The following is a 16,016-nucleotide window of genomic DNA, read 5'->3' on the forward strand; positions in this document are numbered from 1 at the left end:
AGGCTTATTTTCGAAAGAGAAGGACACCCATCTTTCGACACAAATCGGAAGATGGGCGTCCTTCTCCCAGGGTCGCCCAAATCGGCATAATCGAAAGCTGATTTTGGGTGTCCCCAACTGCTTTCCGTCGCGGGGACGACCAAAGTTCACGGGGGCGTGTTGGAGGCATAGTGAAGGCGGGACTTGGGCATGCCTAACACATGGGCGTCCTTGACTCATAATCAAAAAAAGAAGGGCATCCCTGACGAGCACTTGGACGATTTTACTTGGTCCTTTTTTTGTTACGAACAAGCCACGAAAAGGTGCCCAAACTGACCAGATGACCACCGGAGGGAATTGGGGATGACCTTCCCTTACTCCCCCAGTGGTCACTAACCTCCTTCCACCCTAAAAAAAAATTCTTTAAAAATATTTTTTGCCAGCCTCTATGCCAGCCTCAAATGTCATACTCAGGTCCATCGCAGCAGTATGCAGGTCCCTGGAGCAGTTTTAGTGGGTGCAATGCACTTCAACAGGCGGACCCAGGCCCATCCCCCCCTACCTGTTACACTTGTGGTGATAAATGTGAGCCCTCCAAAACCCACCAGAAACCCAATGTACCCACATCTAGGTGCCCCCCTTCACCCATAAGGGCTATGGTAGTGGTGTACAGTTGTGGGAAGTGGGTTTTGGGGGGAGCTCAGCACACACGGTAAGGGAGCTATGCACCTGGGAGCAATTTGTGAAGTCCACTGCAGTGCCCCCTAGGGTGCCCGGTTGGTGTCCTGGCATGTCAGGGGGACCAGTGCACTACAAATGCTGGCTCCTCCCACAACCAAAGGGCTTGGATTTGGTCGTTTCTGAGATGGGCGTCCTCGGTTTCCATTTTCACCGAAAATCAGAAATGACCAAGTCTAAGGACGACCATCTCTAAGGTTGACCTAAATGTGTTGGGCATCCCCGACCGTTTTATCGAAACGAAAGATGGACGTCCATCTTGTTTCGACAATACGGGTTTCTCCACCCCTTCACGGGGATGTCCTGCCAGGACATCTTCAGCAAAACTTGGGCGTCCCTTTCAATTATGCCCCTCTATGTCTTTTAATTTATATTTTTTGGTTCATTGTGGACAACTTACACATTTTCATTGTGCTCATCATCTGAAAGGATGTCAAGACTATTGTAGAAAGCCTTAGCCCCTGACTATATGGTCAAACTTTACCATACTTACTTCCATTTGATATTATTATGTGACGTTGAATTTCTGTGTCCTAAAACTAATAATGTCTTGATTTTTCTTTTGAAGGAAGAAAATCACCATGCCAGCTGGGTTCTTTAGGGTGTGTCTAGTGGTGGTTGCAGCCATCGTCAACCATCCACTTCTCTTTCCAAGGGAAAACACAACCCTTCAGGAGAGTGACAAGGAGATCATTCAAAAGCTAAAGAAGCATGAAGAAAATCTTAGAATTGAGCAGCTGCGGTTGGAACAGGAGATCGCAAGGAGAGATGCTGAAGCAAATATGAATCTAGAAGGAAAAGGGAAGGAGGATAAGCTACCTTGGGACTTCTGGAGCACCATATCAATGGTCATCTTCTTATTGATTGAAATCTGGAGACAAGATTTTCAAGATGGCCATTTGCAGGAGCCCAACAATGAGGAAGATGACATGAGCCTGTGGGGAAATATTTTCCAAGCGGTGTCCCTTCCAAACAAGACGGCTTTGTCTACCTTCTATGAGAGATTCATCAGAAGCACAACCAATGATGCCGTCAGGACCCGGGAGTTTGTGGAAGGTTTTGCTGATGACTTGCTAGAGGCCTTGAGAAGTGTGTGTAATCGGGATACTGATATGGAAGTGGACGACAGTGTAGGTGTCGGAAGCATGTATGAAAATTGGAGAGTGAATAAACCATTGGTATGCGATCTCCTTGTGCCTTTTGCTCCTCCAGAACCATACCATTTCCGATCTGAAATATGGGACTCTGTGAAATCCAGCCCCGAAGATAAACAAGGCTATGGGAAGGTCAAAGTGTGCAGACCAGACGAGGAAGCCACAGGGTGCATCTGTGACAAGACAAAATTAGGAGAAGATATGCTATGCCTTCTCCACAGCAAAAGCAGTGAGACAAAGTTGAACAGTGAAATGGAAGTTTTGTTGTGCTCCAAGAACACTCAGTATCTGGACACAGATCAAGTCATGAAATGGTTTCAGATTGCGATAACGAAAGCTTGGAATAAAATTTCACACAAGTATGAATTTGATGTAACATTCAGTCACCTGGATGCGCCAGGAGCCCTGAAAATAAGATTCCGCTCTGGGAAGTTCATCACCTTGAACCTAACTCCGGTGGTACAATATGACGATTCAGATGTTTATTTCATATCCCACTTCCCCAACAGTGGACTTCTCAATGACTTCTCTTCCAGCACCTACTGGTTGCTTTCTTTCACTGTCTATGAGAGAAGATTTCTTAAAGAAATGGCGAAAAAACTTCCTGAGAATTCATGTCACCTCAGTTGCCTTCAGATATTGGCTTTCCTACATGGGAAGCAATCTACTCTAACTGGCCAAAGTGGTCTAACTAACTACCACCTGAAGACAGTGCTCCTGCATCTGCTGCTTGCTCGACCCGCTCCGAACTGGAGCTTTGAAAAGCTGGATGCACGATTGAGAGAGATGCTCAAATACCTGGAGAAGAGTCTACATGAAAAGAAGCTATACCACTTCATGATCGGCAACAGGAGCATCCCAGAGAGCGTTCGTCTTCCAGAAAGCTTCCTCGTGGCTGAGCCTTTGAACCTTTTCAGACAGTTTGTGCTCCACAGGAGCATTTATAAAAAGACCATGGACAATTTTTATGAAATGTTGAAGAATGCATCTGTCTTGATAAATGAATACACGTTACACGTTCCTGCAGATCACACAGACGTTACAACCAAACCATAAATATCACTCTGATATCCAGTATGTCCCACAGGATTCCTGAAATATTCTTGAATATACTTAGTTATATTGAAATAAACTTGAATCAGACTCTACCTGCATTCAGTGAATGCCAAGAGAGAAGGGGAAATCTGTTTCCCTTATAATTTCTGTCTTAAAATGTCCTTGTACATGTCAGATCACTGAAGAGCTGCAGCGTCCTAGGGATGCTTCACCATCAGATCCCTTGCTTTTATGTGGACGTGACTGGGTTTTCCATATTTCTACAGACATCTGCAGTGATTTTTTAATGGCGAGCAGAGTGGCATGTTGCAAGGGCACCTTGCCACTGTGGCACATTCGCCTTTCGTGTTCCCCTGTTTACAAAGCTGTGCTAGCAGCTGCTGGTATGCAATGCCGACACAGACTATATACTTTGAATGGGCTGCGTCAGCATTGTCACGTGGCTTTGTAAACAGGGGGCTGGTCTTTTACAGGAAATATTAACTGGCCTTTTAAAGATCCCTGAAATGACTAATAAAAATTTGCACAAAGGGGGACGTTTTATAACAGGGTGACTATAGACGAAGCCTCAATAGTGTCCATTTTATAAATGGCTCAAAGGGGTTATCGAATGGATATTGTTCAGTCAGGGCCGCCGAGAGGGGGGGGGGGACAAAATTCCCCGGGCCTCCAAGGGGGTCACGGCGCTGGGGTCAGGCTGCCGGCGCTGCAGTTCCTGGTCTCACCTGCCTGCCTCCTCGGCTCCGGGCCCCCTGCATTCGAAGCGGCAGTCACAGGTCGCCTCTCTTCTGGCCTTCCCTCCCTGTGTCCCGCCCTCGCGGAAATCGGAAGTTACATCAGATGAAGGCGGGACACAGGGAGGGAAGGCCAGAAGAGAGGCGATCTGCGACTGCCGCCTTGAATGCAGGGGGCCCGGAGCTGTGGAGGCGGGTAGGTGAGACCGCGGACTGCAGCGGCGGGGGGAGCGATGGGGGGGGGGGGGAGCGGAGGCGGGGCGGCCTTGCCCCGAGCCCGGCCTAGTCTCTCGGTGGCCCTGTGTTTAGTTACCATCAAAGTTTTCAATGTATATAAGCACACTTTTAATTATTATATAGCTGAAACTTAACTTAATAATATCGGCTCCGGAGGCTCTTCTGAAAAATAAATATATAAAAAACAAGACTAGTGACGATGGAGTATTGGCTGCATGGACAAAAGATATACTGTTCCATTAGATAACCCCGCTGAGGTCTTTAAAAAAAAATTCTTTTTCTTTTCTTTCTAAGTACAATATTTACAGGCTCATTTGTTGTAAAGATTAGTGATTATTTAAGCCTATGAAAATGATAACACGATAGCCCGAATATCAGTTTATTTTATAAAGGGAACATAGGCAGCCAGAACCAGCCCCAACAGATAGCCGGCTATCCCCCGCTGAATATTTGCGGATAGCTGGTTAAATAGCACTGAATGTCGGGCAGTATGAAATTTAGGTGCGCATGTTATAGTATAGGACATAGGGCAGATCCACACATACCCCCTAATTATTGCCAATGAAGTGCTTGTTAACACTTAATTAGTTTACTTGCGGATCTGGAATCTATGCCCAAATTTGGGCAACTGGTACAGAATCTGGGGGGGAGTTTCTAAACATAGACATACCTACTTTGTACATGTGTATACCATGATATAATTGTATGAGTCCTTTTCCTCATATAACACATGCTTTACAGTACATGCAGAAACAGCTTTGTAAAAGTAGCCCAAAAATGACATTGCAGTTCTTATAATCTGCTTTCATCTCTATTTATTTATATTTTGTTCACACCTTTTTCAGTAGTAGCTCAAGGTGAGTCACATTCAGGTACATGCGCCCAACAAATGCCAAATCAGAACTACCGCCCGGCTAACGCATGGCCTGGACGGTAATTTCATTTTTTGCGTGCGTCCACTACGCACACCAGAAAATACATTTTATTTTCCAGCGTGCGGCGCAAACCGGGCGGTAATTGGCATTGTACACATGCTAATGACTACTGCCCGGTTAACGCATGAGACCTTAACACTAAGTGAATGGGTGGCGGTAAGGTCTGAGGCCCAAAATGGACGCGCACCAATTTAAATTTTGCCACATGTCCATTTTTGGCCAAAAAAAGGCTTTTTTTTTTTTTTTTTGCAGGTGTGCTGAAAAGTGGACCTGCGCACATCCAATACACATGATTATACCAGCGCAGGCCACGTTTTGGCGCACCTTAGTACAAGAACCCCTTAACCCTCCATTGCCTCCGGTACAAAATTAGATTGTGAGCCTTCCAGGAACAGGGAAATACCCAGTGTACCTGAATATAACTCACCTTGAGTTACTACTGAAAAAGGTGTGAGCAGTTGCACTGCAGACAATTTAAGCCTATGTTTCAATTTAGGTTCCCGTAATTGAGGGTTGTGAGTGGTTTTATATGGCTGTTATTGCACTTAAAGAAATGCCTCTCTGTTTTAATATTGCACCTGCCTCCATGTAATGGCTTCTTGGAACTGCAGCACTATTGTGTTCTACTGTTTTTAGGATGAGACCAGCTCATTTTTAATAATGTCCAGGAAAAGAAAACTGTTTTTAATTTTGGGTGACAAGATTTCGAGGCTTTGGAAAAGAGGGGTTGGTAACATCACCAGTTTATTAGCATTCTGCCCAATATTCAAAGTGATTTAAGCAGGTAAGACAGGCTGCTGCTCATTTAAATCGCTTGTGCTCATCCAGCTGCCGATATTCACACACTTAACCATGCAGTGCCGCCGAATGTCAGCACTCAGGACTAGATTCTATAAATGGCTCCTAAAAAATCAGTTCCCCCACTTAAGTAGTGTTCTATGAGCCATTCCTAAAGATCAGTGTGGTTTATAGAATAAAGCTTAAGTGGACAGGTCACGCGTAAAATTAGGTGCCACCATTTCCACCAATGGAAACGTGGTACAAATGCCCACACCTAAATTTTAAGTGTGGAGCACCGTTATTCTATGGTTATGCATGTAACTCAAAACCACGCCCCCGAAATGCCCATGACCCTCCCATTTCTGCACCCCCTTTTTCGGGCTGTGCGTAAATTTGAGGAACAGAATCCTCAATTAAATATAATTAGTGCCAATAATTGTTATGTTTGATTTATTCTTACTGTACACCACTTTGAGTGAATTATTTCAAAAAGGCAGTAAATAAATCCTAATAATAATAATAAAAAGCTAATTATTGGCTCATTATTCTATTAAATTGCATACACAATTTGGGGCTGCGCCTAAATTTTTGCACACAATTTTGGTGACCTTTGTATAATTGGGGTCAATGGCAGGTCAGGGGCATTAAAAGGTGATGGAGCTGGCAGTTATGCGACTGCTGGCAATATTGAGTGCTGGCACCCACATAGCTAACTGGGCATGTAGGACCACATAAAAAGTCCGGTTTGCTATGTGGGTGCTGACACTGGATATCGGCTGGCACACACTTCTGCTGTCCTCTTCCTCCTCCCTTCCAAACCCCCCTCCCCGGCCAAGTTCAATCACCCTCCCACCCCTTCACAGTTAGGATATACCCCCTAGGCTTACCTGAACTCTCTAGTGGTCCAGTTGGCCAATGAGGGTAGGAGCAAACCCCCTTCTCTTCCACTAGTGGCTGTATGGTAAAAGCGGCTGGTGCCACCTCTAATGGTAGTCTTGTGGTACTTGGGGACTATTCTGACAGGGAGTGGGTGGGAGGGGGGACTTTACTTGTCAGGAGGTAGGGGGAGGATGGGAAGGGAGGTCTTATTGGAGGGGGAGGCTGGGAGAGGATGTATTTATTTGCCAAGAGGGTGGGAGGGGTGACATGGACACAAGAGTTATATGGACCAGCATAAGGACTGGCGATTTGACACACTCTGTTCAGCTGCCAATATTTAACACTGTGCCCAGACACATCTCGGCACTGAACAGCGGGGTCTCATTCTGCTCGTGATGGTCAGTGTTTTAAAAAACTGCTGACTGAATTTTGACTGGATTATGCTTTTTTTGGTAGGTGACAGGACAGTTTTGTATGAAAGGAGGGGGTTAATAACTGAAAGATATGGTGAAAGGAGGGGGCACTATAAGGTCATTGTGGCATATTACCAACCCAAGGAGGTTACATTGGCTTAGGATACATTGGCAATTGTTTGGGATGGGAATGGGTTCAGTATGTTCTTCTTCACTGAGAGATGCAGGAAAAAGTGTTCTCAAGAAGAGGTATAATGTGGAATAAGGAAATCAGTGTTAACAACTTGTACTTCTGCCCCTTGCTTGTATGATATGAAGGCAAGTAATGAGCTGGTGATGACCATGGCTGCTGGGGGAGGATGGATGTTTACAAGTCTGTTTAAATGCAATTAATTATAAAATAACAACAGACGCAACAGGGAGAGACTGAATTCATTAAGCTCCTGTGCTCTAAAAGCGGTAGCTTGTATGCTGCTTTTTCTCGTACAACAAATGGGATAATTTGGCTTTGGTGCTACAGTGGTAACCACTGTCTTTTCTAGTTCTCATTAGATCTTGCATGAAGAAAAAGTTGAGAGGAGGTTCTGTACAGTTGAAATTGGTTTGGAAACTTCCCCAAATGTATTGCTCATAGTCTGATGCCATATGGGCACAGTTACCCTGTCCTGAAAACTGGAAAGGCGTTGGGCTGAATTCCACCCAGGCAGTTCCTGCAGTTCAGGGAGGCCCAGGGCAGGAGAGGATTCCCTCAAAGCTGCACCAGTCTGTTCCGCAGTGGATCTCCCTGCTCTGGGGGTCTTTCGTTTGCTGTAAACTTCTGCCACTGTGGAAAAGGCAAAAGTGCTCCGAGCTAAGATTTTATTGTTTTCTATGAAGTGTTTCGCAATTTGGAGATAAATCTCTTTTTTTTTTTTGTTACATTTGTACCCCGCGCTTTCCCACAAACCAGAACAAGTAGGTCTGTAGCAACACAATGTAACTAATGCAGTCAAAATGACCTAACAAGTACTTTGTCCCATATACCTCTGTCTTGTGGAGGAGTAGCCTAGTGGTTAGTGCAGTGGACTTTGATCCTGGGGAACTGAGTTCAATTCCCACTGCAGCTCCTTGTGACTCTGGGCAAGTCACTTAACCCTCCATTGCCCCTGGTACAAAATAAGTACCTGAATATATGTAAACCGCTTTGAATGTAGTTGCAAAAAAAAACCTCAGAAAGGCAGTATATCAAGTCCCATTTCCCTTTCCCTTCTACTGTTAGTCTCCTTGTACCATAAATGTGGATTTACCTAATCTTATTAAAAGAAATGTACATGGTTATTTGGAAGTAAAACGGTTTTCTTTTTCAGACTTTGATGGGTAGATGTGTTTGAATGTAGTTTCTATATTGTGATGTGTTGTAATGGCTTTGATAAGGTTCCAAATTGTTTCTGCTAATGGACTGAATAAAAAAAACATATGCCCCCCCCCCCTCGTTTACTAAGCTGCGCTAGTGGCTGCCTTGCGCAAATGCCTACACAGCCCGTTCACTTTGAATGGGCTGCGTTGGCATAGCCTCTAGAGTGGCTTAGTACACCGGGGGGGGGGGGGGGGGGGGGATAGCGTTAATGGTACCAGTTCCCTGCAGCAGGCAAGAGCATTATCCCATTACTGTTAGTCCTGGAGATCTAAGGACAGTACACGGGATATTTTCGGAAACATAGATACACCCCCGGTCCCTAACCTGTGGGGTTCCCCAAGGGCTCTGCTCTCTCACCTCTTCTCTTTAACATTTTTCTTAGCCCTCTTGCTGCTCTCATTCAATCTCACGGCATTTCTAAGGGGATGACGTTCTACTCCTTTTTCCTACTGGTCCATACTCCCTTTCCATCCAACCATTGCAGGACTGTCTTTCTGCAGTTGAGAAATAGCTTCTCAATCACAGGATGGCACTGAATAGGGAAAAAAAAAACAGTACTGGAGGAAGCCCTAGTCCAAATATGGCCCTAATTCTGTTCTGAACATCTATTATTCTGGTCCCTTCCTTCTGCTACTTAGGTGTTATATTAGATTCTCATCTGACATTTACATCCCAGATATCCAATGTTTGTAAACCCATTTTTTTTTTCATCCTTAGGCAGCTGCGTTTGGTTAGGAAGTCTTTTGATTACAATGCATTTCACTCACTCATTTTGTCCCTATTAATTTCTAAAATAGATTATTGTAATATTATTTACCTTGGATCTCCATGATATGTACTTAAGCGACTCCAGACACTTCAATATTGGCTACTTTGCCATGCTAGGAGATCTGATCATGGTTTCCCCTTTATTCCTAAAATACCATTGGCTTCCTATCAGCCAAAGAATCATTCACAAGCTACTAACCCTTACCTTCAAAGGGTAAGGTTTTCCATAATATTTAACCTTACCATCCCTTACTCTCCCATGCGTTAGGTCCCTAAACGATTTTTGTCTAGTCCTTCCCATCCCAAAACAAGCCATTCTTGAAACTACTAGGCATTCTATTTCGCTGCTCCTTTCCGTTGGAATTCCCTCCCACACGATATTGGAGCAGAATCCCCATTTAAAAAATTTAAGCCAGCCAATAAAACTTGGCTCTTCCTTCAGGCCTTTAATACCACAGAGCATGTTTGCTGATGTAGGTTCAGTTCTCTTCTGTATTGCGCTTAAACTGTCTCCCTCCCTCGTACTCCCTTTGCCCGGAAACCCTCATTGCTGTTTTAGCCTCATTTGGATGAATTAATGTGACATTTTTCTATCAACATATTGTAGTTCCTTTCCTCGCTTCCTTGTGTTGCTTTTTTTAAAATTTGTGCACCGCCTAGATCTATCCGTTAGTTAACATAAATAAATAGGTAAGCAGATTTATTGGCTTGTTAGCCCGCTCTTTTGCATTTTGTGAGTATATCTTCAGAGCTGAATGTCTATGGTGTGTTAGACACATGTCCAAGCTTTGGACTGAGTATATAAGTACATAAGCACTGCCACGCTGGGAAAAGACCAAAGGTCCATCAAGCCCAGCACTCCGTCTCTGACAGCGGCCAATCCAGGCCCCAAGAACCTGGCAAATCCTAAAATTTAATTACGATCAATAGACTTTTTCTTCAGGAATCTGTCCAGACCCTCTTTAAACTCAGCAAGGCCAGCTGCCATCACTACCTTCTCCGGCAATGAGTTCCAGAGTCTAACCACGCGCTAAGTAAAGAAAAGCGTTCTCCGATTTGTTTTAAACCTACCACATTCTAATTTCATCTTGTGTCCCCTGGTTCTATTATTGAAGAAAGCGTAAACAAACGCTTCACATCTGTCCGCTCTACCCCACTCAAAATTTTGTAGACCTCTATCATATCACCCCTCAGCCGCCTTTTCTCCAGGCTAAAGAGTCCTAGCCTTCTTAACCTCTCCTCATAAGGTAGTCGTCCCATCCCTTTTATCATTTTCGTCTCCATCCAGTTTCCATTTCCCCTCTGTAGTTCGGTTATGGTCCACGTCCACCTGAAATAACTGAAAAGGCTTCATTGCCAGAACCTAGCATGGAGTTGAAGGTGTTAGTCTTTAAGACATGAGTCCAGCATCCTCTACTCTGGCAGGAAGGAAGACTGGCTGGGTAGCTGCTTCTGGCAAACATTCTGTGATGTTAAATTCCAGGGTTTGGCTATATTTTGTTGGTAGTGAGATGCTTCCAAATTAGAGTTACTCGTTCCTTCACATTTTTGACATTAGCCTCAAATCACTAGAGCGATTTCACTGAGACAGGTTAAGAGAAATAAACATCCACTGAAGAGCAGGAGAGGGGAAGGACAGAACGCCCTAAGTCCTGGCTGCACAATGATGTAATACATTTGATTTGTAATGTAACAGAGAGAGGGAACCAAGTACAAAAAAAGACCAAGCAAAAAGAAAAAAAAAACAGTACAAAGGGCCTTTAAAAACAAAAGGGAACACAGTTCTTTCATTAAAATATCCTTTAATAATAGACTTTGATTGAAGAGAGACCCGACACGGGCTGTGTTTCAGTGCTACCGCACCTGCGTCAGAGGTCAAACCAATGACAAAGGAGGCTTCAACAAACTAATTTCAAAAGGCTGAGTCTTTCCAAAGGTTGGTGATATGTTCCTTCAAATGGAACGCGGTACAAAGCGCACGCACGCACGCACACAAACAGTGTGTTCCCTTTTGTTTTTAAAGGCCCTTTGTGTTGTTGTTTTTTTGCGTAATACATTTGATTGGCACATTTTCATTCTCCCAATTAGAATAGTCATGACCAAAGAAGCAACAAGACCAAACTGTTAAAAAGTGGATCATAAAACATTGGTGTGGATTGTCTAAGACCACAAATGGTTTTATCTGTCAAAGATTAATCAGGACTGAGGTTTGTAAAACATCTTAGCAGTTACAGCAAACCCCATAACTGGAGAACAGGTGTGCCTACATGCAGGAAGCTTGTAAGAAGTTATGAGACTTACATCCCCCCCCCCCCACCCCCACCCTTTGCTGTGTGTTTACCACAGTACAGGAATTATGGTTTCAGGAGCATTTCCAGTTTATGACTAACCAAGTTTGAGAGAGCGAAAAATCTGGTTTTCATTTCCAGTGGTGTGTCAAGAGTAAAACATCTGTATATTGGAGGGTCTCCTCCATTCAGAGACAGTAAGAGCAGCTGAAGAGAGAGTAAGAGGAAGGAGGTAGATTCCCTAAGGTAGGAAAGTCTGGAGTTTGAAGAGAGAAAGCGACTAGCAAGGCAGTGTCAGCAATCGTTGTCTAGGGTTGGTCCCAGGTCCAGTTCGCAGAGGCAGTGGGTTCTCAAAGAATACACAGTCCACACGGGTTTGGATATATATAAAGTATATTATATTTTTGCAGATATATATATAGGCTTACAGCGCTTGGTACAGGTAAAAGGGTACAAGGCTATCTCTGGGTATGTGTTTAGAGTAAGAGAAAGAAAGGATAGGGTGTTGGTTCAGAGGAGGAGAGAAGCCTTGGGTTTGTGCTGCAAGAGGTATATATGTGTGCATATATATCCAAACCCGTGTGGACTGTGTATTCTTTGAGAACCCACTGCCTCTGCGAACTGCACCTGGGACCAACCCTAGACAACGATTGCTGACAGGCAGGAGCAAAGAAAAGTAAACTTGACTGCAATTCACTGCCTACTCATAGCAAAACCTGTGGCACAGCCCATGTAGCAATAAGAGACACGTTAAAGAAAATGTGTATAGCTTTTATCCAACTGAGAACCAAAAAAATAGCAGCAAAGTGAGAGCTGAAAGCATGACGATTCATTGAGAGTGTGCTGAATGAGGGGGGGGGGGGGCAACTGGCTGATAAATGTCCTGGTTTTACCCCACTGGGTGCAGGGACCTTGTAGTTCTCCTACCTAAGAAACACAAGATTACAAGTCCATGCAGGGAGTGGAATAAAACCAGTACTGGATTATCTGTTCTGAAGACCTGGAGCCAGTTGGCAATCCTACGACTGCCCTTTTTTTCTGCTGCCAGTAACACACATTTTTACTTGTTTCTCTTTTTGGTCATTTTTTTCCCTCTCTCCAAAAGGGTGACAAAAGTGATAAAGGGGATAAAACACCTCCCTTATGAAGAGAGGTTAAACAGGTTAGGGCAGTGATGGCGAACCTATGGCATGTGTGCCAGAGAGGGCACGCAGGGCCCAGCCACTTTCCCTCCATCCTTCATTTCGGAGTGGAGCTGCCTGTAATGGCAGCGCTCGCAGTAGTGGCCGCTACAAAAAGAAAAAGCAAAAATGTTTTTAAAAAGGAAGCGCATCACACATTGGCTGTTCGGCTCCTCCTCGCACGTCGCTGTGCTCCTCTGGGGTTCTACTCCAGGGGCAACGTGAGAGGCGAGAGGAGGATTGGCTGCAGAGCTGAACAGCCAGTGCATGATGGCTGCCTGCGGTGCCTGTTGGAGCGTCAGCTGAAGAAGTTGGGCCCTCTCAGTTCAGTCCCAGGCCTCACCCCGACCAGGTACGTTAAGAGATTTTAAAATTCAGATGGAGGGAGGGAGGAGACCTGGAACTTGAAGGAAGGGAGAGAGGGAGAGACGACGACCCTGGAACTCAGAGGGAGGGAGGGAGAGGGGAGGCCCTGGAACTGGGAGAGAGAGGGGAGGGGGACCCTGGAACTGGGAGGGAGAGGGGATCCTGTGGAACTGGGAGGGAGGGAGGACGGGGACCCTGGAACTGAGAGGGAGGGGGAATGGCACTTTGCGATCAATAATTAGATTTTGGGTTGCTGTTTGGTCACTTCGGTCCCCCCGATGAACCCACCCCCCCAGGTTCATGGAGGACTGGAGATCCGGTGGGTCTCCAGCTCCCCCAAAACCCCTGAAATTGGTCCATGGTGGTCGTGGCAAAACCTCCTCCCACCCAGCCACCCAGCGAGCGACGGGGGAGGGCTGGAGGTCCGGCGGACCTCCAGCCCACCCCAACTCCCCCCCCCCCAGCGTTGTCCGAGCAGTCCCTGGTGGTCTAGTGTTAAGACAACCCCCTCCTGGCCCCCTAGCCCCCTCCCAGCCCCCCCTACCTTCAGTTGGAGGAGGGACACAGCCTGTCTCCCTCCTCTTCTTTGGGCTGACGCCGCTGCAAAATGGCGATTCCCTTACATGGTCTGTAGCCCCGCCCAGCGCATCCCAAGATGCACTGGGCGGGGCTGGACGCCGCCATTTTGCGGCGGCGTCAACCCAAAGAAGGTAGGGGGGACGGGAGGGGGTTGTCCTAACACTAGACCACCAGGGACTGCTCGGACAATGCTGGGGGGGGGGAGTTGGGTGGCTGGGTGGAAGGGGGTTTTGCCACGACCACCATGGACCAATTTCGGGGGGTTTGGGGGGGCTGGAGACCCACCGGATCTCCAGCCCTCTCTGAACCTGGGGGGGGGGTGGGATTGTCAGGGGGACCGGAGGTCCACCGGACCTCCAGCCCCCTGTTTGTAGGTTTGCCTTGGGGGGGGGGACTGGGGCCTGCCAGCATACAACTACATGGTGGACAGGATTCACCATTCCTCCCCAATGATCGGCAAACCCTAACGCCAGCTCGGAGCTGGCGTAGGGTTTGCCGCGGCCAGCGACCCAATCTTTGGTGCACTGGTCGCTGATCATTGGGGATGAATGCGCTGAGCCCTGTTTAGCATACATTTGCATGCTATTTGCGCAAAGAGCCCTCGAGCGCATTGTTTCATGCGCTCGAGGGCTCTAATGGGGCAGTAGCAAACGCTGGCGCTAGTATGGCGCTAACAGCCTCTAGTGCTGGTGTTTGCTTTTGATCATGAGGGTATCGGTCTCTGAAAGGTTCGCCATCACTGGGTTAGGGTCTTTCAGCTTGGAGAAAAGATAACCGAGGAGGGTATGATAGACGTTTTAAAAAACAGGAGTGAGGTGGAATGGTTAAACAGGACGCAAACAACTCAAAAACAGGACACTCCATGTTTGCATGTTATGTTTACAAGAAAAATAGGATTTTAAAAAGAAAAAAAAACATTTTACAAAAGAAAGAGAGAATAGGTACCCCTTGTTTACTTACCAGTAGAGAACTTTTTTCCGGGTCAAAGGATTGATTTGCTAGCAACTCCTAAGGGAGTGTAGTAGGTCTCTGTATCTTGCATAATATTTGAAAAGCAGATGCTAGAGGTAGCAGTATTTCAAGGACCCCTGGGATCTTAAAGGCTCATGTATGTCTTCGTTTCCATCATTCTTAGATTGTCACCACTTTCAAAGCCTCCAGCTGTCACCAGGCTACTAGAACTCTTGCCATAACATTTTTTCCATGAATTATTTGAATGCTTTTGGGCACCAGAACTTGCTTCATTTCCCAGACATGGAATCTACTCTCCTGATTGCAGAGACAGCCTCCAGAATGTGCCAGTCAGCTGGAAATCAGGATCCCTGCTGAATGTATCTCCATGACTGACTGTTTGGAAGTGCCTGTGTAGTGTAATGTATTTTCTCATCAAGATTTCTCAGGGATTTCTTATGAGCGAAAAGAGAGGGCTACACTTAGAAAAGAACTAAACAAAAATAGCAGCAGTCAGTCGTCACCAGACTTCTGCTCTGGGTTTTCTTTGCAAGTTTCGTAACATCCTTTCCATTCATCATAAGCAGAAAGAAGAAATGAAAGAGGTTGAATTAGCTTAAGCTAGAAAATGGTGAGCAGAAGGCTGAGGACTTCACCCTGTCTACTGTCCATTTGTGTATCTTTTTACATACGTTCATAATTCAATTTTTTTTTTTAATTATCTAAACTGGAGTGTATTCTTCATGCTTGTTTACATCCTGCTTGGATCAGATGCTGTTGAACGTTCAAGTCACACGTTTGATAAGATTTATTTACTTATAGCAGCATTTATATCCCACATTTTCCAAATGTGTTTGGTTCAATGTGGCTTACAATGGAAGCTACCAGACGTAGCGAGTTACATAATATTATAAGCAGTGATGATACCTTTAAGATGAAACATTAATGATAGAAGCATTGATATGTCAATTTAAGATGTGTTCATTCAGCCTTTTCCAAGTTCCAAGTGTATTTGGGGTTTCTACCCCACCCATCAAACATATTGTCTGAGGGGCTTACATTCTTAGAGGAAAATATAGTAGAAGACAGAAAGACAGACAAAGGGGGGGGATCAAACTACAATATTTGATATTGGGGTGGGGGGGAGGGAAATGTGTAAGGCTGGTCGTGGGTGTCCCCACAGCAGAGCTAGAGGCTACTATATTAGCCATAGGCATCAGAAAGAAAGAAAATTCTTAAGTCTGATTTGAATTGTTGGTGAGAGGATGATAGGCTAAGGTGGTGGGGTAGCTTATTTCAAAGTTCTGGACCTTGAACAGAAAAATGGAGTGTCGGGTGGTATCATAGACAATTTCTCAAAAGGAGGGGACTATAAGTTGATTTTGCTGAGATGATCTAAGTAATCTCAAGGGATAGTAAGGGGTCAGGAATCAAGAAAGAAGGGTTCTCCAGAATTATGAATTTTAAAGACAAGAAATCTTATTTTATAAGTTATGCAATGTGTGGTACTCTGGATATTTCTCTGTCCCAGGGGGGCTCACAATCTAAGTCTGTACCTGAGGCAACAGAGGGTTAAGTGACT

At 45.4% G+C, this 16,016-nt stretch overlaps 1 protein-coding gene across 1 annotated transcript; it reads left to right on the forward strand.

Annotated features, from left to right (window-relative positions):
* The first annotated feature begins 1,288 nt into the window (after positions 1-1,288).
* LOC115482274 (inositol 1,4,5-trisphosphate receptor-interacting protein-like) lies at positions 1,289-3,556 on the forward strand. Its single transcript, XM_030221941.1, has one exon. It carries the CDS (start codon positions 1,299-1,301, stop codon positions 2,925-2,927), a length of 1,629 nt encoding a protein of 542 aa, XP_030077801.1. The 5' UTR covers positions 1,289-1,298; the 3' UTR covers positions 2,928-3,556.
* Positions 3,557-16,016: the final 12,460 nt, after the last annotated feature.

The sequence above is a fragment of the Microcaecilia unicolor genome, chromosome 12 (genome assembly GCF_901765095.1).
Source record: "Microcaecilia unicolor chromosome 12, aMicUni1.1, whole genome shotgun sequence".
Classification (NCBI taxonomy): Eukaryota; Metazoa; Chordata; class Amphibia; order Gymnophiona; family Siphonopidae; genus Microcaecilia; species Microcaecilia unicolor.

Coding starts and splice junctions, on each gene's coding strand:
- LOC115482274 (XM_030221941.1), top strand. CDS start 1,299: ATGCCAGCTGGGTTCTTTAGGGTGTGTCTAGTGGTGGTTGCAGCCATC.